The sequence below is a fragment of the Drosophila albomicans genome, chromosome 2R, assembly GCF_009650485.2.
Source record: "Drosophila albomicans strain 15112-1751.03 chromosome 2R, ASM965048v2, whole genome shotgun sequence".
NCBI classification, from domain to species: domain Eukaryota; kingdom Metazoa; phylum Arthropoda; class Insecta; order Diptera; family Drosophilidae; genus Drosophila; species Drosophila albomicans.
This window is the reverse complement of record NC_047631.2, coordinates 7748705-7775208: the sequence shown is the minus strand read 5'-3', so window position 1 is coordinate 7775208 and position 26504 is coordinate 7748705. Positions and strand designations below refer to the sequence as shown.

The following is a 26504-nucleotide window of genomic DNA, read 5'->3' as shown; positions in this document are numbered from 1 at the left end:
GCTCTCTCTCTGGCTGTCTCTTTTATCGCACTTAACATTGAAAACTGAAAACAAGCCCCCAAGTGGGACAAAAAGGCCTATCAGCAAAAACAACAACAACAACAGCAACAAAAAGAAAAAGCCAAAGAAAAAAGAAACAACAACAGCAACATTAACAGTTGCTGCCTTTCTCAGCGAGAGTGCGCAGCACGCTACAACAACAATCACCTAAACTCACAGGCAACAACAACGGTGCAGCGAAGAGAGAGGGACAGAGAATTGTTGTCTACACGTATAAAACATGTACATTACGAGTGGGCGCGAGCGTGCGAGTGTGCGTGTATGCGTGCGTGTGTGTGTGTGTGCACATGTCGAATGTTGATAGTGAAAGTTCTTGTAACAGCAACAACTACTACTGACAGCAGTTTGTGGTTTTGAAGTTTACAGCGCTCTGTTAGCGACATCAACAGCTGTTACAGTGCCTAACAGTAGGCAACACTTTCAACAGAAATTGTGAACAGATGCTAGTGTCGAAACTTTTACAGTATAAAGAATACAAATAGAAGGCTTTTTCTGTTTCTTAAATGGATTTCTATGTATATGTGGAATTCCTCTCTAGCTTAGAATGCACCATGTTTTAATCATGGCTTGCGATAACATTGCCTTAACAGCAGCTTAACAGCAACAGCCAAAGAGAGCGCACTTGCCCTTGTCAACGGACAGCCCGGCCAATCTATGATGCCTTCTCTCTCTCTCTCTCGCAGTCAGCTTGACTCTCTTTTGTCTCGGACGTACGTAAATACCTTGAGCGCAGTACGTCGTGAACAGTAGAGCGTGCAAGTTTGGACGGATTCAAATCGGTAGAATAAAGAAAATATAAAGCGGATAAAGAAAAAAGAAAAGAAAATACTATTACAAAAACACAATCTTAGGCAAACGAGAGACGCCAGCAAAATGGCATAAAATTTGCCAAACTCGCCAAATAAAAAAAGAAACATATACAGCAAAAAATCAAGTAAAACATTTCGCATACATCGATGCAAGCGGTTTAGCTGTACGTTACATAAATCTCCGCGTATGTATTTGTAAGTGCGCGCGTGTCTATGTGTGTGCCAGTGTATGTGTGTGCGTATGGCGCGTGACTATGTATGTATGTGTGATGAACCATAACAACAATTTGCTATTGTTTCGGTAAAAATTGTCAAGTGTCAATTAAAACAATTTAGCAAGCATATTACGCATACGCCGCGTAAGCAGCCGCACTTTAAAGAGCAGCTTAATAACAAACAACAACAACAACAACAATAGCAGCAGCAACAACTAGAAACTACAACAACATCAACCATTAAACAATGTAAGGCAAATTCTTAAATTAATTATTTACATTCAAATGCGTTTGCTTTTATTTTCGTTTGACATTGAAAACTGCGCGTCTGCTCCATTTAGGTTCCAGTTAATTTCGCTTCATCAGCTGCAGCATGTGTAACAATTTCCCAGCGTTACATTTTCCACAACATTTATTGATTATCGGCCCGTAAAACATTTGCCCAGCCGGACGCAATCATCTCCTACCCAAAAAAAAAACCAAACGTTGTACACGTACTTTCAGCACTTCCGCGCCTTTTCCTCCACGCCCACGCCCTCGACTACGCCACGGCACGCCTCCTTCGCCACCTTCTCTTTGCATCATTCTCTTGACCATTTTCGTTGCTCGGCCTTTTGGTTGACTCAATTGCCTGTTAAATTTAATAGCCCTACACTTTTCGCGTTGTGTTTTTGCTTTCTTTAATTTAGTTAATTTCTTTCAGCTATCTCTCTCTTGGCCTAATACAATTTCTTTTATTATTGCAACTTCTGTGACATTCCTAATCCATATCCATCTTAACTATCATTTCTTTCAGCTATTGCTTTTGCCTTAACCTTTCTGTGTTGGTTTCGTTTTTTTGTTTTTGTTTTTGCATGAACTCATGTTTATTTGTCCAACAGTTGATTGATTTGAGCCAACAGACAGTGGGGACACATCTGAGCACTAATATGAAATTGTGTTTGTACAAACTGCCCCAGCAATTGGTTATTATCATCCATCAGCTGCAGCTGAAACTCTAGCTTAACTCTATATTACTTTTTGCGCTTAGTTTTTCGATGCGTTACACACTGTTTTTTTTAATTAAACTTCTTGAACGTTTCTCAGCCAGTTAATTATAAGTTGGAACTGCAAGATGAGATTACTATGCCATAAAGTTTCAGCTTTTTTTTTTATTATTTTTTATTGCTACTCTTGCAGTGGTTATTGACTTATATACATAGTTATTTTAGTGTATACACGACCACAATATATATTCTATAATACTGTTTAGTTAAAGATAACTTGTAGCCGGGTTGCTCAAATATTTAGTTTAATAAACAAAGACTGTTAAATGTTGAAATAATTTCTTATCATTATCATGAGTTGATTTATTTCATGACTATAAATAAATTAAAAATTTTCCTTTTTAATGGGACCATTACAAGTTTTGCTCAAGCTATAGTTTATCCTTCTACATTTTTTGTGTATTTTATTTTTTGCGCTCTTAAGTATGCTACATTTTTTTATCAACTATTTTCTAAAGGAAGTATTTCCATTAAGTGACTTTTTCGTTTAAGTTCACAATAATATCTTATAAATAGTATTTTAATGCTTTGCAAATTGCTTATATTATATTTGTTTTATAAAGTAATTTAAGACCTAAAAAATGATTTACAAAGTGACATAAATATCAACTTACTTCCAATATATTGGCATAAAGAGGAATGTGGAAATAGCTGCTTATAAACTTCAGTATATTAGCTTGCTTATATATTTCTATATATCATATCTTTCATATCTTTTATTTTTCAATATAGAAATATTTCATATATGTCAATCAACTGACAATTATTTTAATTTTTGTTTAAGTAGAATACTTTTCTTTCAGAATATACTTAACTAAAAATGTTTTCCATCTTGCTTTTAAGTAACAACTTAGAATCTCAATGCATTCGGTCTTCCATTCAAACATGTGGCATCATTAGAAGTTATGATATGCATGATCTTGGCAAGAAATTGTCTACACCCTCTATTGTAATGATGCCCTTCCCCCTGACTTTGCCTGATGGCTTTTATATGCTGACTGAGACTGCGACTGCGACTGTTGTGTTGTGTTGCGTTCTTTTATTTTAGATTACAAGCAGCTGCTTATTATTTTGTATTTTTATTTGTGCTACCAAAATTCGTTGTTGTTCTGCTCTGCTCTGCGCTGGTCTGGTCTCCTCCTTGCTCCTTCGCTTGTCGGCTCTTGGGCACATTTCCTGGGCCCCAGTAAAACGCATGTCCTTCTGGCCTGTTTTTCCTGCTGTTTTCCTGCTACACGCTTTGTTGGTCTGCCATTGTTGTTACGTGTATTGTTTGTTTGTTTGCTGGTATACGCATAAATGTGTGTGTCGCTGTGTGTGTGTGTGTGTGTGTCGCTGTGTCTGAGTGTGCGTGTGCTCAGAAACGAGTGAAGACAAAGTCGCCGTCATTTCCAGGACATTTTGCTGGCTGGCGCTGTCGCCGTTTCATTTGTTGTGCCGTTTATTGCTTTTGGCATTGCCCAGCCTACACCGCCTGCTGGCTGCTGTATATCTTATTGTTGTTGTTGCTGTCGCTGCTGCTGCAGGATTTAGGCTTGAAGTATTTTAGCCATTTGCTGGTCAGCCATCATCAGTCAGAGGACAGGACAAAAGTGGCATTTGCTTTTGTCGATGTGTAGGCTCTTAACTTGAAGATGGATTTCCATTGCCCTCTTCCTAATCCCATTTACCGACTAAATGCTGCAGGATATTACTTCTGCTTCTCAGATAGTTTCATTCAACTGCAACAATATCCATTTCACATCCAACGAAGAAATAAAACAAGTCGACTACTAGCTTGATGAGTCTCTTGGCGTTCGACGTTTATTTATACACTTGCATTAAATAAAGAAATCTAATGAAATGACTTTATGAAATACACAATATTGTTCAGCAAAATGGTAAATGGGGCAAACACAAAATATTGCGAAAAAAATTCAGTCAATCAAAAATTGTATACTTGAATGTTTAATTTGCTAAGGAAGTGTAGTAACCCAATATTAAATAATGTTGTCATCCATTTTGGATTCAACTTGAGATAATAACTGGCTATAAAATTACAAATTCTTAATAAATTCATAAAAAAAAGTGTTTTAAATGAGTTTCTACTAATATGAACTCAAATATATTGTGAACTATATAATTCTCGATACAGATTGAATTTAAGAATCTAAAGAAATATGTTTAAAGTGTGTTGAAAGCAGCAAACTTAAGGCAAACTTCATCTCATCAGCATACAAAGAAAATACTAGGATTTGTTTGCTATATACTATTTATTTTATAAACTGATTTCAAAGATTTCGATTTTATATTTCAGTTATATGAAATCTGTTTCGTGAATTTTTATTTGAATTTAATGAATTACTGAATAAACTTTGTTTAAAATGAAATATGGTCTCTTAGATTATGAAATCTCCGCACTTACTGAAGTCATAGAGAAATTAGAAATCCGAGTGGGGGAAATATCCACAAATGTGAATATTGCACTTTATTTGCGTTGTGCTTTTACTTAGAGTGGAATTTTGTTAGGGCTTTCGCTTTTATTTCCATTCCAGATAAATGTCTCCGTCCATTGTTGATTGTTTTTTCTATGTAAGTGGATGGCCATTGCATTGTAGTTTGCTGTGCGGTTTCTCATTTAAAGACTCGATGAAATAGAAAGTCATTTTTCATGTGCAGTTGTCTGAGCCTGGTCAGGAATGTTATTATTGTTGCTTTTTCTCTTTGTTGGCTTTCTCGTAGCACGGCTCCCAGGTACTAAGCTTTTAATAGAATCAAGTAAAAACACTTCAGTCGAGTGCTTTAGACTGTGAGATACCATTTTCCTTAAAAGCATATAGTTAAAATATACCAAAAATATACTACTATACCAAAACCAATGATCTATATTTATTCCAATTATCTTTAAAACAAAAATAAAGTGGTTTAAAATGGAATTAAAGTTCATCTAGAAAATATCGATGGGACGTTAGCGAATGACCCGTTTATATTTACAGATTTTCTTCTATATAAAGACTATTATGAATTATGGATAAGCGTTTATCGCTTGCTGGCATCATTCTCGTATGCAAACATGTGCAATTTTAATGAAGCGCTGCCTTAAAGTTTTCGAAAGTGCTTAGAAGTTTTTGTATTTTCAGAGAGAGAGAGAGAAAGGAAGGAAGGGAAAAAAGTTTGCCCAAATTGTGTGAGCTAACTCGCAGCGTTTCATTTGATTTGCTTGCTTTTGGGTAAATGCTTTTGATGTTTGGCCAACAACTTGGCGACAGATACTAAAAAAGATGCCAGCATACTGTGTATTCACAAAAATTTGAATAAAAAGGACCATTTAACTTGGCAAATGGAATAAGAAAAAAGGTTGTTGATATTTGTGCAAGTAAATAAACACACTGCAAAATGTCCGGCTGAAGGCTAACTCAATTATAATGCATAAGTTTGTTTTTGTTAATGTTTGCATTGTGTAGAGAAAGCCAATAATCAATTTTTCTAGTATGTTTACTTAGTTAACAGAGCTGTAACAGCGTTAACAGAGAGCGCTGCTCACAAGCTGTAACAGCTGCTGTTAAGTTTGCATGGTGCGCATGTACAGCGAAAGAGCGATAACAGCAACAAAGGCAAAGGGAAAGGCAAAGGCAAAAGCAACAACAACAACAATTGCAGATAGCTGCTCAGCTGTTTTTAGTTGCGTTGCGTGCTTTGTCCTTGACAAGGTTTTGTTTTTTCAACTTTTACCTCGCATGCGATGTAAGTGTGTGCGAGAGCGAGAGAGTGTGTGAGTGTGGCAAATGGGAGAGCGACTTTAGTGAGTGAGAGAGAGGCGCGCAGTATGGCCATTTTATGCGCTGTATTCATTCAGTGAATGAAAAAGAAAAAGCAAAAGTATTTTTTTTGTTTTGTGCTGCCCCAAGAAGGAAACATTTTGCGTGGGCGTACCAAGTGTCCTCTGTATGTATGTATGTAAGTGTGTCTGTGTCTATTATGTCCATGTCTTGGTGTGTCTTCCGTTCGCGTGCGATTTGCGCATAAGTTTTGTACACCATCCGAAATTGTTTGATAGTTGCGAGACAGGCCAGCGAAACCCACAGGACTTTCACTTTCGGCCATTAATTGCGGCATTGTAGACCACGAACTTTTTGAGGAACCAAATGGGAAAGGGAATGCCACTGACTCTCGCTTTGCTTTTATTGCTTGGCCTAGGACACAGACAGACAGCAAACAGACTCACAAACACACACTGTGGGAATTTCAATTGAATAACTTGCAGCCCACACAGATCGCACCTTTAATTGTCGCCATTTTGTGCTGGCAATTCTCATTTTAACTGCCGCGCACGTGTCCCGACAAGCCAACGTCTTAGCCCAAACAGCCAGCCCCATAATATTTTATGTCCCTCTGGTATTTGTTTTAAGTGCTCCTCTTTCTTCACTTTCCCCTTCTCCTTTTTCTCTTCAGCTTCAGCTTCCTCTTCTTCTTCTTCTACCGCTGCTGCTGCTGCGTGTATGTTAATTAAAACGTTGATAAATTGTTGACTTGCCCGTTTTGACAACCAGCAACTGACAGTTATAGATGTTTGTATGTGTGTGTGTGTTGTGTGTGCATGTGTGTGTGCTTTTGCAGGTGTGCGTCTATGTGAGCTAATTAACTTTCTTGTATTTATAGTCGACCCTCAAGTTGGCCAGCAAAGTTCACAGTCTTCGCTCATTTTGAGCTTAAAAACTTTGACACTAATTTGAAATATTTGACTAATCTCCTATGAGCAAAACATACTTCTATACAAATTGGTGAAGATTAGAAGTACTATGATAGCTTAAATAGTTTAAATATAAATATATTATATATATGAACAGCTGCTGAAACCTTGAATTTAAACAATAAATAATGTAATACAATTGAAAATTTTACATATAAATAACGAGTTTTTCTTCCTATCACTTAAGACCATATAGTATTGGTACTAAAGTTTGTTAGAATTTGTTTAAGAAATTACCAGTTCTATATGAATTTACTATTTATTATATCTTCTAATAAGTTCAATTTTAACTACATAAGCTCAAGGTGTATGGATCATAAGTAATACACATATTAGATATATACTAAATGTGTATATAAAATATATGTTCTAATTGTATTTATTTATCTTTCAATTAATCCGATTTTAACTGCATATATGGTAGGATCATAATAAATATATATCTTAAAAATATTGACTTACGTGGAAACGTGGAAATAAATACTTACAACAATTTTGTAACCATCCAACTCCCCAAAATAATATATTTGTCATTGATTGTACGTATGTATATCTTTGGTTCTTTTCAAATGTTTTAAAGCATCACTCTAATATACTTTACATTGTATAATAGCATTACAATAGCAGGAAAGGAAACAATTTTGTATTTATACGCGTTACCAATAGGATATAACTTTGTGTCGGCAGGAAATGTATGTAACAGGTAGAAGGACGCATCTCCGACCCTATTATATATATTCTTGATCAGCATCAACAGCCGAGACGATCTAGTCATGTCCGTCTGTGTGTCTGGTGTACTATATCGATATACCAAATATACCATTTTATATATATTTAGTATTTTTGTAGTATATTTTATATATATTGAGAATAATACCGCAAAATATATTACTTTTACTCAAAATGGGTAGCGGGTATCTCACAGTCGAGCACACTCGACTGTAGCTTTCTTACTTGTTTTTTATTAGCGACTGTAATCTTTAGTGGTCTTTACATTTTTGCTCAGCAAAATGAAAAAATGTGTCAACCCTTTTTGGGAAAATTTCAAAATTAAATTTAATTAATAATTATTGATTTTGCAGTAATCTACGGCTCAGGCGGTTTAAATGATGATCTTTATGGAGATCATGCAAATAATAATTCTAAATTACATTTTTTTTTCATCAGAAAAATAAACGTATAACCACGAAAAACCGACCGAGAGAAATTTAACCATGCTTCATTTATTTGGCAATTAAGTGATGGTGGTCAAATTTAATTTTCATTGCTACACAAATATGTTAAATTTTAAAGAAAATTCTTAGGAGTTTAATGAAAAAATAATGTTAGCAATAACCCATTCGGTTTAGCACAAATTATACACTAAACATAAGTCTTAAGGGGCGCTATCCTGAAGATGTGCAGAATATGTATGTTTTATTGTCTGAATAACAACAATTGCTGATGCAATCTATTATAGTAAGAATCAGGTACAAAGATGCCTACCATTAGCTGGAACACGTTTTTAAAAAAGTACATCTCTCAAACGATTGAGGGGAGGATGGGCCTTGTATACATCCTCCTGATCGTTTCTGTTTCTACCCTATGGGTAGCGGGTATTAAAATAATAAGTACATTTTCTAACAATATGTTATTTGTATATTCTCTTATAAATGAGGTTCTTCGATGTCTTTAGTTAGAATTGGTTGTGACGATAAAACAATTTCCATTCTGGCTGATGTTGTGGACCTGATGTGCCATTTTTATTTTGGTATTTCCAATACGAAGTCTAAAATCAAAATAATTATTGTATTATACTCAACATTTTCCCTTCAATAAAAACGCTCACCGATTAGCCAACGCTTTCAACACATCTCTTCTCAAAATTGTTGCTACAAATAAAATGATACCTTGACAACAAGTAATCATATTATTAAACTTCATTGATATGTCGAAGATAGTATATCCAAAATAGGAAATGATTTCAAATATCCAGAAAACGCCCATAATGACAAAGAGCCGGAAAAATGTTCCAAAACTAACGTTAAAAAAAAAGTGAGTGGTATAATTAAGAACAAGAGAAAGAGGGTACTTAGTCAGAGTCCTCAAATTTCGTTGACGCTCCGATTGGGTTAGTTGACGTCTATTGGTCCTATTTTGAAAGAATATCTTAGAGGCGGTAATAATAAATAATGTTGTGTTCAATGTTAAGTAAATGCTAATTGGACCATAATAGTAGATTATCGACGACCAAGATGTGGCTATATAATTAATAGAAGAAAAAATGTAAAGATTAAACAAATTTTAAATAAGTATCTTACCATCAATCCAACAATAATATTTTCCGACATTAGGTGACCAGCTTGAATTTCCAATTACAAAATCAACAAAAAGTGTTAATAAAAGTTGTACTGCTGCAACGCCCCAAGCAAAGATATTATATTTGTAAAGTTTTGACCCGTGACTTATCCCAATGTTGTTAAATGTTTTCCATAAATCGTAGTTTATAATTAAAAGCCAGAGAAACGTAGATATAACAAAGTAATAACCAATATATCCTAAAAAATACAAGAATATATTAAATTAAGGAACAAATTTTTAATTTCAATCATACCTGTTAGCAGGCACAATACTTTTTGATGTAGGTTGATCCAATCACATCTTACAATAACAAGAAGTATAGAACTTAGGGTCAAACAACTGAAGTAGCATATACAGCATTTAAAATAATCTCCTTTAAAATTCGGTAAAATCAAATACACAATTATGACCATAAGTAAGAAGAATATCGATACCAATTGCACTGCAAAATAATTAAATAAGTTGAGTTATATTATAATAGACTCCAATGATAATGTCTTAAATCACTGTTCCCAGATGAGCAAAATTTTGAACGTGCGGAAAAGTCATATATTTCGCAAGTTCCACAAAATTTAGAGTGACGGTTTTTGGAAACCTTTGGACACACCACTCAACCATTTGCTTATTAAATAAATGCATTACTAAAAAAAAAATACCCGTTACCCATAGGGTAGAAGGGTATTATGACTTTGTGCCGACCTTATAAAATATTATATATGTATTCTTGATCAGCGTCAACATCAGCGTCCGTCCGTTTGCCTGTCCATATGAAACACTGGATCTGAGAGACTATAAGAGATATAGCTATAATTTTTCGTCAGCATTTTTTATGTTTCCACGCAGATTAAATTGGTTTTAAATTTGTGCCACGCCCATTTTCGCCCCCGTAAAGCAACAAAAATCGAATAACAAGTGTAATTATAAAGCTAGAGTCGAATTTTGGTATATACAATAATAACTATAGTAATTGTGATTCCTGAAAATTTTCCTGAAAACGCCTACTTACTAGGAGTCTTAGCTGCTTTGGCTGACAATCTGGTATATTGTGTCTATGGTATATTTTAAATGTGACACTATATATACAAAATATGCCGTTTGGTACATTTTTATTATTTTTGTACTATTTTTGGTATATTTTGAGATTAATACCGCTAATACTGCTTTTATTCAAAATGGGTAGCGGGTATCTCACAGTCGAGCACACTCGACTGTAGCTTTCTAAGCGCTAAGCACTAACACGTGTATCTACAGTGGTGGTATAATGAAGTAGTTGATTATTGCAATTTATCCGATTAAATACGAAATATAATGTTCAGTGTTAGTGAAAACCTATAATTAATCAGACTATACTAGACTTATAATCAATCTTAATATTTCTCAACTATTTTATGGATAGGACAGTAACAGCAAAGTCCCAACTACTTGGTCATTATATAATATTTACTTACGGTAAGCGTTAGAACGGTCTGGAGGTTTAACGCAATGATACGGCACAAGCTTGTAGATATCTTGAAATTTTCGGGGCTGGAAACAATAATCCTGTTTTGTAAGTAGAGCGCTGTCAAAATGTCTGAGAAGTTTGCCATTCTGATGATAAATTTAAGTAATTAAATATATAATATATGTTTGTATTTAGTAAACTAAAACATATGTACTTCGTATAAAGTCCAGGCGTGGTCTGGATTGTCAGGTTCAAGATACAAGTGATCATGACAAGGTACAGGAAGATGTTGTTGCACCATGAACTCCAAGTCATTTATATCTTTTGTTAGTGTTTCATTATATGTTATGTTTAATAACATATTATAATGTATATTTTTGTCATTATCTTCGCAAGTTCGTTTACCTTTTAAAAGCAATTGTTTTGGATTACAGCAAAAACGTATGCACGTTTTTAAATGACATACACAACCCCTTATATGCTTGGGCACTGTTTCGTAATCGCCATTAAATAAAATTTGGTAATCGTATTCCCGCGTTTTTTCTTTTGGTATCAATACATCTTCGTACTGATATGATCCATTTTCAAATTTAATGCTGTTTGTAAGGTCAACGGTATCGAAATAATCACATCCTTGGAATATGTAAAATATGCCAAATATAAGAAATACTCTTAAATGATTCTTCATAGTCTAGAAGATAAATTTGATATTAAAAATGTTAAATTTTTATATTGCACATTCTGACATGTTACATTAACAAATACGTAATTCCATTTATATAATTCTCTTACAGTATGAATTAATTTGAATAGGAAATATAAATAAATGTAGAAAATTTAAGTATTCTGGTACGAGTGCTATTCTTCAACTGGTAACAATTCATAAGATTTGCTAAATCGATTGGATACATTTTATGATTACTCATAAACTTCTTATCTTTTATAACATAATTATTCTACATATGCATACATATGACATTCTTAATGTGTGTATATATGTACATATGTAGTACATATTATGTACTCAAAAGCCTGCTGATAAGTAAGAACCTAAGTCCCAAATCGTTTTAAAACAATCCAGATTTGTGGAGCTTGTCAATACATTTTTATATTAAATTATAAAATTCAATTTCAATAACATAATGGTAATGAAAGCTTCACAAAGTCCTAAACAATTATAAATTTTATGCAATCAAACCCACTCTGTTAAGTGCAAGCATTTTTGTTGATTGGTGATAATGCCATTCTTATTTCACCAAAATTACTTAACATATCTTAATAAGAACAATTTATATATATTATATATATTTCAGACAACAAATGTATACGTTTTTCAAAGTTATAACTTTGATTTATAATTTATTTTCACAATAAGTCTTAACAAAATCAACCACTGTCCATCGAATAATGAAATTATGGCATATATTATTGATTCTTATTGTTATTGTGATAAAGTATGTATGTATATATGTATTTAAAATTATTTTAGGTATTTATTTCCACGTTGTATTTTCAAATTTCTACTGTATACTAAATATATAAAAAACCATTTTTAAATGAATTTAATACTTATTTATTATTTACTAATTATATGGTCTATAAATCTTAGTAATATACTAAAAATACTATCATTACCATCTGATTACATTGTCAGAACTTCTCAAGTCCTAACTTGCAATAGTTGTTTTATCCAACATTATCTTTGCTCGTTTGCCGTTTGATTTCCAAATTAGTTTGCCTTAATTAACCCACTCGATGCTAAGCATCAAACAGTTCAGAGAAAGCTGCAGAAGATAAACTGAACTGGGTCTTAAAACCACGAAGTAGTTGATTACCTGCATCCACCTGCCACCTGTTTACATAAACGAAATTCGGGTGCACACACAAAATAGTACTTTGTGAATCCCTTAGACACTCATTCAGTGCATAAGTAAACACAAACTTACTGCATGAGGCATGTTCTCACTCTCTTTCTCTCTCTCTCTCTGACACACACACACTTGAGCACACACTTCTTCTGCTGCTTCTTCTTCTCGGCCACTTGGCCATGGACTATGCGAACTGGCAAAGTTAAGCGCTTGGCAAACGCTGCGTATGCGTAATGTGCCCAACCAGGATAGCAGCAGGCGACTTGAGCTTACCATTAAATCTGCTTTTGCAATGCTGCTTTTAATCTCAGAGTATGTGTGCACAGGCTTTGCTTCGACTTGCAATTATAAAGCGAAATTCGTTTGGATTTATCAAAAGCCAAATGCAAGTCAAATTACCATTTGAATGCCTTTTATTGCAATCGCAGGTTGTGTGTAAATAAATGCTCAACAGTCAATCACGCATACGCCGCATTGACCGCTGAATGAAAAGGGCGTGTTGTCTGTTGTGTGTTCTCTGTTCTCTGTTTTGTTGTAGGTCACTTCAACATGACTCATCCGGCTTTTCGCATTTTGATCTAATTATTGACCTATATACGAGTATTTTGATAAATGCCAGACATTTGCTTCCACTCTTCTTTGCTTTTGTTTCATTTTTTCGTTGTTTTCGTTGTCTCCTTGTCACGCTCTCTCATTGACTGCCTCACACATTGTGACAACTTAATTGCGTTTCGTGCTTTTGCCATCACCATCACCATCAACATCGGCCTGGGCCAATTGATTTTGTCATGCAAGCCAAAAGCAAATCATATTTTATGCCGTTAGTCCACACCCCTCCTCCACACCTTGTCTTTCATCCCATCCCATCCCATCATCTGCTGCTATCCGTCAAGCCTCAACATTGCCTGACATTTGCAAATAGTTTTGTGGAAGCCGTAGAACAGAATATAGTTTGGCTTTTGTCCTCATGCTCAAATTAAATTTAATTGAAATTTATGCGGTGACATATGTTGCCAACTTTGCCTCCGATTCCAACTAAATCCGAGTCTGCTGTGCGTATTACACAAAAGCCAATAATAAAATCTGTACAATTTCGGTTATCTAATTGGCCTGCGAGCACGAACTTCAAATGTTTATTTATTTACGAGTATCGCAAGGATTTTATGCCACAACAAATGTCAATTCCTTGCGTTATACAACTTAATTAAAAGTCACTTTTGCTTATTAGTTTTACTGCTTTAGTTTTGCCTGCTTTAATTAAAAGATAATTTCTGAATTAAGTTTTGGTCTTTAATTGTGCAAGTTTGGCAATTTAACTATTTTTATTTCTCCTCTGTCGCCTTGGGAGTTATTAAGTTGCTTTCGGAATAGATTGTTCAATTTCTTAACTGTATTCAAATTCGTTTGCATATTTATTAAACAAACAATATATTGAATTGTAAATTGTGCTGAAAAGATTTGCCAAACTTGTCCGAGATATTATCGGTTTCCAATTGAGTTTTGGTTCTTAGTTTTCAGTTTAGTACGTTTCAGTAATAACTCAATTTAGCTAGGAGAACTATTAATGCTAGAGATTAAGAGCATTGAGTTTTATCTCTGTAGCTTAACAATATTGCTTTACTTTTGTGTCAATATTTAATCCTAAAAGTATTAATTTCTTAAAACTTTAATCTGTTGTTTTTCAAAAACTATTGTAGAATAAATAAATATTTGTTTTTGTAATTTGAGCAAAATTAAAAGAATCCCTTTAAATAACCTTTCGGTTGAGAAATTAAAAATTGAACAATTTTTCTTTGTGGATCTGATTTTAAACTTATCACAATTTTCAAACAGCCAGCGCTAGTAAATTTTCGCTAGGTAATAAATTAATTTATAGTCTATGCCTTTAATAAATAAATTTTAAACTTATAATAAGTTTCAGACTTCGTGAATTGAATAAAATTATATTTTAATCACTATTAAATGGAAGAAAATAAAAATTAATAGCTTATCAGTCTTTTTTATAGTGATTAAAATAAAAATAATAACTTATTTTATGGTTCATATATACACATGTCATATTTATTATATGGGACAATTCTCTGTCTGAAAAAGCTAAGATTGATTTTAGGAACCTCATCAGTTTTACGTATAAAATCTGGATATAGCATATATCTTTAGAGCTAAGATTGATTTTAGGTACCTTTTTCTTTTTTACGATGAAATAGTGTCGCTAGCATATCATTTTTATTCAAAATAAAAAATTTTTACTAATTACTTATATTATCTTTTTAAGTGAAATATGTGTTGAAAGCGAATTTAGCTAAAGATTCATTTTTGTCAGAGAATTACCCATATTTCTTAATTTTTTCATAAATTTATAGATTGATTCAATTTTTTAAACCTTTATGAATTGAAATAAAATTTTATTAAAAGATTAAAGTTTTAATAACTTTTTATTCTCTTTATTTTAAAGATGATTTAATGAATCATCACAAAAAAAAAAAAGTAGAAAGCTGTTTACAATCATCATATTAATTATGAATCGATAATTTTAAAGCCGATTTAAAGCTAAGATTTTAGCTGTTTACAGTAATAATATATAATAAGTTCTTTGTGTAAATATGGAATTGAGCCAAATTTAGTAATGTTTGCTTTAGAATATCATAAATAGATTAGTTAAATAAACAAATTTGCGCAACACTCAAAAAAAAAAAGTATTTCGAAATATGAACGAAATGATTGTCTAAATGTGCTGGTCAATTGGTCAAGAGTAATTTAGTGCATCCGTTAAAAAGTCATTGGGGTTTATTGAAGCGAAACAAGTGCCTGATCACCCATATCCCCAGATGAATGTACTCGCACTCTTATTCGTATTTGTCGTTCATATGGACAGAAACAATGGCCACTTGCGCTGTGAAATTGACTCCATTTTATGCATAAATTACATTTGTGCCGTGCACAGCTCGTGGTGGAGGTGGAGGGGGAGGGTGGAGCAAAGGAAGCTGCTCCATTCGTTTTGCAGGATTTTCTGATTTTCTGCCCTGTCAGTTGCATTACGTATGCGCCAGGGATGCCATGGGCCAATTGTCAACGCGGTCGGTCGGTCGCTCGGTCGGATGGGATGGAAGGCATACAAAATATGCGAACGAAATTTGCATTCGCATTTGACCAACTCTCGATGTCTGCCGCTGGCTGCCAGCTAACTTCAGGCATAACCAAATAGCGAGGCAACTAAGTGGCGCGCCTCGCCTGCCAATTTGCCAACTAATGCAGTGCCCCCCATATGCAAATTCAACTCAATTAGGGCAAATGAGTTGCATATTTATGCTGTGCTGTGCTGTGTTGTGCTCTGTGTTGTGGTTTAAGCAGCTTTAAAGCTTTAAGCACCTTTCTCTCGTTTTCCCAACTGGCAAAAAGTGCAATTCAAAAGGGTCTCCATGCAGTGTAAATATTTTTTCAGTGCCAACTCAAGGATATCCTTGATGTTTGCCCAGCACAACCAACGGAAAGGCAACAACAAGAGAAGGGAGAAATAGTTAAAAAGAGCGAGAGAGAAAGAGAGAGAGAGAGCGACCTTAAATAAATGCATCCTGCAATTATGAATGAAAAGAGTAAAAACTGCGGCTGGCAACAAACGAGGTGTCAGGAAACATCACAAAGCTCAGCGGAAACGGAAACTGTGCTCGCCATTCTCTTACCCACACCCACATACTCATATTCATGCAGCGACTATATGTGTGTGTGTGTGTGAACCACAGAATGGCCAAAAATTAAATGCCCGGCAATGTTGCGACTTAAAGGCTTAAAGTTCGGCGTCATTTTATATAACGTTTTCGCTCTCTTTCTCTCTCGTTCTGCCTTTTCTTCACTTTCTCTCTCTCTGTCTCTGTTTCTGTTTCGCTCTGCCTTTGTCTCTGTCATGCTGCCTGTTCTCGTATTTATGACCTCGCTTAAGTGCATAGCCTTCAAAACTACTGTGTGGGTGTGTGTGTGTGTGTGTAAGGACATTGGAACTCGCTTTCTATGCTTTGCCAGGCGGCATTCATTACTCAACGCAGTCGAGACATTAACACAAGCGCACATATTAAAACACATACACACACACACACACACACACACACACACAGAGTGTGTCAAGTGTGCAAGTGCGCGGACGCGTTTTTGTTTCGCCGATAGTGCACCGAGTCGTTTAAGCAGTAAGCACAGCCTGCAAAAAAAAGAAATTGTATCAAACGCTCCTCGACAAGGAGAGTCACTCACTCTGCATCATACTTCTGCCGCTCGAGTCCAGGCGGCCGGAGTTTTGGTGTTTTTATTTCGGCGGCCCAAGCGTCGCCCGTGGGTTTGGGTCGGAGAGGGGCAGAGATATACCATCTCTCGCTCAGTGAGTAAGTCACTCACTGTCCTTTTCTGGCGAATCTCTCTTTTTTGTTGCTTCCACTTTCACTGCACTTTGCATTTTTGCAATCTCGTCACACTCTGTCAGCTGTCAGACGATCAGCTGGTGGCAGTGTTGGTTAGCGATTGCGGATTGCAACCGGTGAAGCCAAGTCAAACAGCTGAGTGGTGAGCACAGCAAAGAGACAAACCACTGCATATATGACACATAGCAGTGACACGAACCAAAAGGAGTAAAGAAACGCGGCATACTTTCAGGAGCTACAGAAAGTGCTGCATAGCCGAAGGTTCATACTTAATTTTAGCGCCTGCCATAGCAGAATCGTGAGCTAAAGGTCGTGGAACTGACCAATTACCAACCTCTGCCGTGTAACGGCGCTCAAAAAACAGAGGCCCTGGTGACCGAGTCGGGGCGGTATAACCTCCTCCGACAAAAGTCGTAGGAAATTCTCGGCCAACGTTGGACTGCTTGGTAGAGCGTTATTATATTATATTGAGTATAGCAGATTGGTTAGTGACCGATATTGCTCGTCATGAGCAATATTGAGACGAGTGAGGCGGAAGCTGAGCTGCTGGCAAAGTTCCTCAAGCTTCCAAGAGTCGCAAGATCGCCCCAGAGCGGAGGGCCTGCATCTGCGCCCCCAAAGGTGGATGAGCTTGTGTTTAGCTTTGATGCAGGCGAAGAAGCGGCAACGCCCAAAAGAGCCGGGAGGATCGGAGTCCTGGTGTCTCATCTGAAGCGGTGCCAAAAAAGATTAAGATCCATAGAAGCCTTCAAGAGGCGGTAAAAGAGCTGGGCGAGTTGATCGATGGGCTGATTAAGACATTTACGCCCAGAGAAGTGCGACACGTCACACAAACAAACAAGAATACGTTCGCACGAATCAAAACCGTGCAAATCGAGATGGCAGCTAGTCTAAAGATGTCGGCTGTAGAGACAGTGGAGCAGGTGACCGCAAAGACACTGGATGAAGTCTTCAATAGCGTACGTAGCTCGTCGACGCAGACCTCGCCGAGTAATGCGGTGATCACGGTTGAAGACAAGCGCAAAACTGTTTCGTCCACGAAGCCCATATCCAAGCAGCGTATTTATCCTACGGTTAAGAATAAAGCAGAGAAGGAAAGCGTGCGTCAGGATAATGAAGGGCGCAACACCACAAATAAGCCACCGAGAAGACGCAGAAGGCAGGACGCCATTATTATCCAACCCACGGATGGTATATCCTATAGTGAAGTGCTCAAATTGGTGACGCGTAGCAACGATAGCAAGCTACAGAGCGTCGGTGAGCAAGTAAGGCGGGTAAGAAAAACTGCCGGCGACGGACTGATTTTGGAAATGGGGATGAACTCCAAGCCTTCTATGCTAAAAATGAAGGATGAATTAAGCGAAGCGCTCGGCTTGAAAGCCAAGGTGAGAGCTCTAACTCAGGAAACCATCCTAGAGATCAGAGATATAGACTGCCTGGTTTCTAAAGAAGACGTGCTGGTAGCCTGCGAAAAACTCAGCCAAGCGAACCTGGAGCTAAGTGCCATCAAAGCACTTAGGCCAGGTTTTGACGGTATGCAGCTGGCAATTGTTAGTATGCCGAAGGAGGCTGCATCATCTATTCTACAGAATGGAAAAATCCGGATAGGCTGGACAAGCTGTAGAGTGAGAGAGAGGTCTGAGAGGCCAGAAAAAAAGAGGTGCTACAAATGTCTGGAGTTTGGACACATTGCTAAGTTTTGCAAGAGCACGATCGACCGCTCTGGGTGCTGCCTAAGATGCGGTGCAGCTGGCCATAAAGCGGCGCTTTGCAAAAATGCTGCTAAATGCTTCATCTGTGCAGATGCGGGCAAGGAGGATACCAGACATCACGCAGGAAGCAGTCACTGCCCTCTCAAAGGGGTCAGCGGGGTCACGCAGGGGCCAAAATGACTCAAAGGCTCCTGCAGCTCAACTTAAACCACTGCTTGGCGGCCCAAGAGCTACTGAAGCAGACGGTTAGAGAGTTAAAGGTGGATGCTGCTTTGCTGAGCGAACCATATAAGAGAATTCAGAGTCCAAAGTACGTCGAAGACACGGAAGGAAAGGCGTCAATATGGGTATGTGGCCTGGAACAGCCCCAGCTTAATGATGTGCGCTCATCGCGTGGGTTCGTGCGGGCTAGATGGGGGAACCAGTGGCTATACAGCTGTTATCTGGCTCCCAGTCTCACCATATCAGAATTCGCATCCGTCATGGAGGAGATAGCACTCGATGTAAGGGGAAAGCCACAGGTGATCATCGCTGGTGACTTCAATGCCTGGGCGGAGGAATGGGGTAGCAACCGGACAAACGCCCGAGGACAAACAGTGCTGGAAGCCCTTGCCACATTAGACCTGGCCCTCATGAACCATGGCAACGAACACACTTTCACCAGAGCTGGCACTGGATCGGTTATAGATCTAGCATTCGTTAGCTATCAAATTGCTAGATCAGCGAAATGGGCCATTAGCAATGTCTACACAGCGAGTGATCATAGGGCGATCACGATAGATTTGGACCATACCGAGTCTCCGCGAGCAAATGGATTACAGAGCGGAAAGGCTTACAAAGTTGACACCCTGGACCCGGAAGCTTTCGCTGGATCCTTTGCAGTTCCCAATTGGAGTGACAACGCAGAGGTAAGCGCCGAGCTGCTCATGCGTTCAATCACGGATGCCTGCGACGCTAGCATGGCGGTGCGAAGATCGTGCAAAAGACACCACGTACCAGTATACTGGTGGAACCAGCAGATCGCAGACGTAAGAAGGCGATGTATAAGATCGCGAAGGATCCTGCAACGTTCTCGAGGCAGAGCTGATTTTGAGGCAAGAAGGCTGGAGTACGCGCTTAATCGCAGGCTGCTGAAGAAGTCCATCTTGAGCAGCAAGAAGGAGAAATTCCTAGAACTTTGCGACGAAGCCGACCGAGACATCTGGGGAATGGCATACAAAGTGGTGCTTAAAAAACTCAAGCCCAATACCTGTGCAGTGCCTAGAGAGGAGGGCGTCCTAAATGGCATAGTGGATGCTCTGTTCACGGGCTCATTCACTGTTCCAACAGTGGAAGATCACGTAGAGCACCGGCTCTATACGGAGGTCCCAGAGGTTACGGTAGAGGAAGTACTGCTGGCAGCGGCAAGAATCAAGGACTCCAAGTCACCTGGGCCGGACGCGATCCCAAATCGCGCGCTGAAGATGGCGATCAGGCTCCAGCCGCAGTGCTTTACAGAAGTTTTTGGACAGTGTATGAGGCAAGGTGTCTTTCCCCGCCCATGGAAACTGCAGAATCTGGTGCTGATCCCAAAGCCGAACAAGCCACTTGATTCGCCGTCGTCTTACCGACCGATTTGTCTGCTTGATACAGCAGGCAAAATATTGGAGAGGCTGGTGAGCCATAGGCTAGAGGAGTCTGTCCGACAAGCAGGAGATCTGTCACCCATGCAATATGGTTTCAGAAAGCATCACTCAACCGTAGACGCTATCTCACAAGTAACGGACATAGCAAGGAGAGCCATAGCAGGCAGAAGATGGCGTGGTGGTGCAAAGGAGTACTGCATAGTCATGACTCTGGACGTCAAGAACGCCTTCAATTCTGCAAACTGGAGCTGCATTATAGGCGCCTTAAGGCGGTTCAACACCCCGAGCTACCTAATGGAAATAATTGAGGACTACTTCAGGAAACGCATTCTGAGATATAGAACGGATAACGGAACCAAATCGTTCAACATCACTGGAGGAGTACCGCAAGGATCAGTGTTGGGCCCGCTACTATGGAACATCATGTACGATGACATATTGCGGCTTGACGTTCCAGAGTCTGCAACCATTGTCGGCTTTGCAGACGATGTGGCCTTAGTGGTGACAGCGAAACAACTAGGCGACGCTGAGCTACTTTGTAGTGCAGCGGTTGCCACTGTCAAAGACTGGCTTGCGACAGTGGGGCTGCAATTGGCCGATCACAAGACTGAAGCGGTCCTGATAAGTAGCCGAAAGATCGTCGAAGTGGCTCACATTAACCTTGGTCGGACCTCAATAGTGTCGAGCCGAGCCATTAAATACTTAGGCGTCCTAATCGACACGCGGCTCAGCTTCCGCGAACACCTGGACTATGCTGGTAAGAGAGCTGCTGTCGTAGGGCAGGCATTGAGTCGAATAATGCTAAATACGCGCGGCCCTAAGCAAGGTCGGAGACTATTGCTACAAAATGTGGTTAGAGCAACAATGCTCTATGGCGCTCCAGTATGGGTGCAAGCAATGGAGGTGAAGGCGTATAGGCGGAAGATGCAGACGACCTATCGACTCTGCGCGCTGCGAGTCTGCAGTGGCTTCAGGACCATATCGGATGAAGCCGCTTTAGTGATAGCTGGCATGATGCCGTTGGATACTCTGGCGTTAGAGAGGACTCACAGCTACAATCACAAGAGGGCTAACCAGATGGAGGATGTTCACTACATGTCGACCAATTTTAAGACAGAGTGCCTAAGGAAATGGCAAGATAAGTGGGACACATCTAGTAAGGGCCGCTGGACCCATGCTCTGATCCCAAACATAGGCAAATGGGTCAGCAGAAATTTCGGATTCGTCAACTATCATCTGACGCAGATCCTGAGTGGGCACGGCTGCTTCCGCAGCTACCTATGTAGATTTGGACACGACAGCGACCCGATGTGCCTATATTGCTATCCCGAAGCTGAAGAAACGGCGGAACACATCCTAGTGTGCTGTCGGCGCTTTGCTAGTGAGAGACGAGAGCTCGAAGAAGCGATAGGATGTAGAGTCACGACGGACTCTATTGTGAACCGTATGCTGGAGAAGGAGGAATACTGGTCAGCGGTATGCAGCTATGCAGAAAAAGTGACCACCGCACTACGAACTCTCGAAAGGGAACGTACCCGCAGGCGTAACGGAGGGGAGTGAGCTCCCGTCAAGGTCTCGTGAAGCAATACCTCACGGCAGTACCACGAGAATTTCCTTGACAGTTTTCTTTCTAACCTTTTTTCTATATTCTAGTGCCTAATGTTATGTTATATTTATTATATTTAGTATTAGATCTAAGAAAAAAAAAAAAAAAAAAAAAAAAACACACACACACACACACACACACACACACACACACACACACACACACACACACACACACACAGAGAGTCAAGTGTCAAGTGTGCAAGTGCGCGGACGCGTTTTTGTTTCGCCGATAGTGCACCGAGTCGTTTAAGCAGTAAGCACAGCCTGCAAAAAAAAGAAATTGTATCAAACGCTCCTCGGCAAGTAGAGTCACTCACTCTGCATCATACTTCTGCCGCTCGAGTCCAGGCGGCCGGAGTTTTGGTGTTTTTATTTCGGCGGCCCAAGCGTCGCCCGTGGGTTTGGGTCGGAGAGGGGCAGAGATATACCATCTCTCGCTCAGTGAGTAAGTCACTCACTGTCCTTTTCTGGCGAATCTCTCTTTTTTGTTGCTTCCACTTTCACTGCACTTTGCATTTTTGCAATCTCGTCACACTCTGTCAGCTGTCAGACGATCAGCTGGTGGCAGTGTTGGTTAGCGATTGCGGATTGCAACCGGTGAAGCCAAGTCAAACAGCTGAGTGGTGAGCACAGCAAAGAGACAAACCACTGCATATATGACCCATAGCAGTGACACGAACCAAAAGGAGTAAAGAAACGCGGCATACTTTCAGGAGCTACAGAAAGTGCTGCATAGCCGAAGGTTCATACTTAATTTTAGCGCCTGCCATAGCAGAATCGTGAGCTAAAGGTCGTGGAACTGACCAATTACCAACCTCTGCCGTGTAACGGCGCTCAAAAAACAGAGGCCCTGGTGACCGAGTCGGGGCGGTATAACCTCCTCCGACAAAAGTCGTAGGAAATTCTCGGCCAACGTTGGACTGCTTGGTAGAGCGTTATTATATTATATTGAGTATAGCAGATTGGTTAGTGACCGATATTGCTCGTCATGAGCAATATTGAGACGAGTGAGGCGGAAGCTGAGCTGCTGGCAAAGTTCCTCAAGCTTCCAAGAGTCGCAAGATCGCCCCAGAGCGGAGGGCCTGCATCTGCGCCCCAAAGGTGGATGAGCTTGTGTTTAGCTTTGATGCAGGCGAAGAAGCGGCAACGCCCAAAAGAGCCCGGGAGGATCGGAGTCCTGGTGTCTCATCTGAAGCGGTGCCAAAAAAGATTAAGATCCATAGAAGCCTTCAAGAGGCGGTAAAAGAGCTGGGCGAGTTGATCGATGGGCTGATTAAGACATTTACGCCCAGAGAAGTGCGACACGTCACACAAACAAACAAGAATACGTTCGCACGAATCAAAACCGTGCAAATCGAGATGGCAGCTAGTCTAAAGATGTCGGCTGTAGAGACAGTGGAGCAGGTGACCGCAAAGACACTGGATGAAGTCTTCAATAGCGTACGTAGCTCGTCGACGCAGACCTCGCCGAGTAATGCGGTGATCACGGTTGAAGACAAGCGCAAAACTGTTTCGTCCACGAAGCCCATATCCAAGCAGCGTATTTATCCTACGGTTAAGAATAAAGCAGAGAAGGAAAGCGTGCGTCAGGATACTGAAGGGCGCAACACCACAAATAAGCCACCGAGAAGACGCAGAAGGCAGGACGCCATTATTATCCAACCCACGGATGGTATATCCTATAGTGAAGTGCTCAAATTGGTGACGCGTAGCAACGATAGCAAGCTACAGAGCGTCGGTGAGCAAGTAAGGCGGGTAAGAAAAACTGCCGGCGACGGACTGATTTTGGAAATGGGGATGAACTCCAAGCCTTCTATGCTAAAAATGAAGGATGAATTAAGCGAAGCGCTCGGCTTGAAAGCCAAAGTGAGAGCTCTAACTCAGGAAACCATCCTAGAGATCAGAGATATAGACTGCCTGGTTTCTAAAGAAGACGTGCTGGTAGCCTGCGAAAAACTCAGCCAAGCGAACCTGGAGCTAAGTGCCATCAAAGCACTTAGGCCAGGTTTTGACGGTATGCAGCTGGCAATTGTTAGTATGCCGAAGGAGGCTGCATCATCTATTCTACAGAATGGAAAAATCCGGATAGGCTGGACAAGCTGTAGAGTGAGAGAGAGGTCTGAGAGGCCAGAAAAAAAGAGGTGCTACAAATGTCTGGAGTTTGGACACATTGCTAAGTTTTGCAAGAGCACGATCGACCGCTCTGGGTGCTGCCTAAGATGCGGTGCAGCTGGCCATAAAGCGGCGCTTTGCAAAAATGCTGCTAAATGCTTCATCTGTGCAGATGCGGGCAAAGAGGATACCAGACATCACGCAGGAAGCAGTCACTGCCCTCTCAAAGGGGTCAGCGGGGTCACGCAGGGGCCAAAATGACTCAAAGGCTCCTGCAGCTCAACTTAAACCACTGCTTGGCGGCCCAAGAGCTACTGAAGCAGACGGTTAGAGAGTTAAAGGTGGATGCTGCTTTGCTGAGCGAACCATATAAGAGAATTCAGAGTCCAAAGTACGTCGAAGACACGGAAGGAAAGGCGTCAATATGGGTATGTGGCCTGGAACAGCCCCAGCTTAATGATGTGCGCTCATCGCGTGGGTTCGTGCGGGCTAGATGGGGGAACCAGTGGCTATACAGCTGTTATCTGGCTCCCAGTCTCACCATATCAGAATTCGCATCCGTCATGGAGGAGATAGCACTCGATGTAAGGGGAAAGCCACAGGTGATCATCGCTGGTGACTTCAATGCCTGGGCGGAGGAATGGGGTAGCAACCGGACAAACGCCCGAGGACAAACAGTGCTGGAAGCCCTTGCCACATTAGACCTGGCCCTCATGAACCATGGCAACGAACACACTTTCACCAGAGCTGGCACTGGATCGGTTATAGATCTAGCATTCGTTAGCTATCCAATTGCTAGATCAGCGAAATGGGCCATTAGCAATGTCTACACAGCGAGTGATCATAGGGCGATCACGATAGATTTGGACCATACCGAGTCTCCGCGAGCAAATGGATTACAGAGCGGAAAGGCTTACAAAGTTGACACCCTGGACCCGGAAGCTTTCGCTGGATCCTTTGCAGTTCCCAATTGGAGTGACAACGCAGAGGTAAGCGCCGAGCTGCTCATGCGTTCAATCACGGATGCCTGCGACGCTAGCATGGCGGTGCGAAGATCGTGCAAAAGACACCACGTACCAGTATACTGGTGGAACCAGCAGATCGCAGACGTAAGAAGGCGATGTATAAGATCGCGAAGGATCCTGCAACGTTCTCGAGGCAGAGCTGATTTTGAGGCAAGAAGGCTGGAGTACGCGCTTAATCGCAGGCTGCTGAAGAAGTCCATCTTGAGCAGCAAGAAGGAGAAATTCCTAGAACTTTGCGACGAAGCCGACCGAGACATCTGGGGAATGGCATACAAAGTGGTGCTTAAAAAACTCAAGCCCAATACCTGTGCAGTGCCTAGAGAGGAGGGCGTCCTAAATGGCATAGTGGATGCTCTGTTCACGGGCTCATTCACTGTTCCAACAGTGGAAGATCACGTAGAGCACCGGCTCTATACGGAGGTCCCAGAGGTTACGGTAGAGGAAGTACTGCTGGCAGCGGCAAGAATCAAGGACTCCAAGTCACCTGGGCCGGACGCGATCCCAAATCGCGCGCTGAAGATGGCGATCAGGCTCCAGCCGCAGTGCTTTACAGAAGTTTTTGGACAGTGTATGAGGCAAGGTGTCTTTCCCCGCCCATGGAAACTGCAGAACCTGGTGCTGATCCCAAAGCCGAACAAGCCACTTGATTCGCCGTCGTCTTACCGACCGATTTGTCTGCTTGATACAGCAGGCAAAATATTGGAGAGGCTGGTGAGCCATAGGCTAGAGGAGTCTGTCCGACAAGCAGGAGATCTGTCACCCATGCAATATGGTTTCAGAAAGCATCACTCAACCGTAGACGCTATCTCACAAGTAACGGACATAGCAAGGAGAGCCATAGCAGGCAGAAGATGGCGTGGTGGTGCAAAGGAGTACTGCATAGTCATGACTCTGGACGTCAAGAACGCCTTCAATTCTGCAAACTGGAGCTGCATTATAGGCGCCTTAAGGCGGTTCAACACCCCGAGCTACCTAATGGAAATAATTGAGGACTACTTCAGGAAACGCATTCTGAGATATAGAACGGATAACGGAACCAAATCGTTCAACATCACTGGAGGAGTACCGCAAGGATCAGTGTTGGGCCCGCTACTATGGAACATCATGTACGATGACATATTGCGGCTTGACGTTCCAGAGTCTGCAACCATTGTCGGCTTTGCAGACGATGTGGCCTTAGTGGTGACAGCGAAACAACTAGGCGACGCTGAGCTACTTTGTAGTGCAGCGGTTGCCACTGTCAAAGACTGGCTTGCGACAGTGGGGCTGCAATTGGCCGATCACAAGACTGAAGCGGTCCTGATAAGTAGCCGAAAGATCGTCGAAGTGGCTCACATTAACCTTGGTCGGACCTCAATAGTGTCGAGCCGAGCCATTAAATACTTAGGCGTCCTAATCGACACGCGGCTCAGCTTCCGCGAACACCTGGACTATGCTGGTAAGAGAGCTGCTGTCGTAGGGCAGGCATTGAGTCGAATAATGCTAAATACGCGCGGCCCTAAGCAAGG

General features: G+C 40.4%; 2 protein-coding genes across 2 annotated transcripts; one reads left to right on the top strand and one right to left on the bottom strand.

Annotated features, from left to right (window-relative positions):
• Positions 1–8428: 8428 nt before the first annotated feature.
• On the bottom strand, positions 8429–12598 carry LOC117576935 (probable G-protein coupled receptor Mth-like 11). Its single transcript, XM_052006834.1, has 8 exons — positions 12587–12598; positions 11046–11331; positions 10855–10961; positions 10648–10786; positions 9453–9641; positions 9160–9396; positions 8688–9099; positions 8429–8627 (listed from the first exon to the last, which is right to left on the bottom strand). The coding sequence occupies exons 1-8, from the start codon at positions 12596–12598 to the stop codon at positions 8531–8533; spliced, it is 1479 nt and encodes a 492-aa protein (XP_051862794.1). The 3' UTR covers positions 8429–8530.
• A 4504-nt stretch (positions 12599–17102) lies between these two features.
• LOC127565902 (uncharacterized) lies at positions 17103–24243 on the top strand. The gene is made up of 2 exons (XM_052006812.1): positions 17103–17535; positions 22961–24243. The coding sequence occupies exons 1-2, from the start codon at positions 17422–17424 to the stop codon at positions 24230–24232; spliced, it is 1386 nt and encodes a 461-aa protein (XP_051862772.1). The 5' UTR covers positions 17103–17421; the 3' UTR covers positions 24233–24243.
• The last annotated feature ends 2261 nt before the right edge of the window (positions 24244–26504 follow it).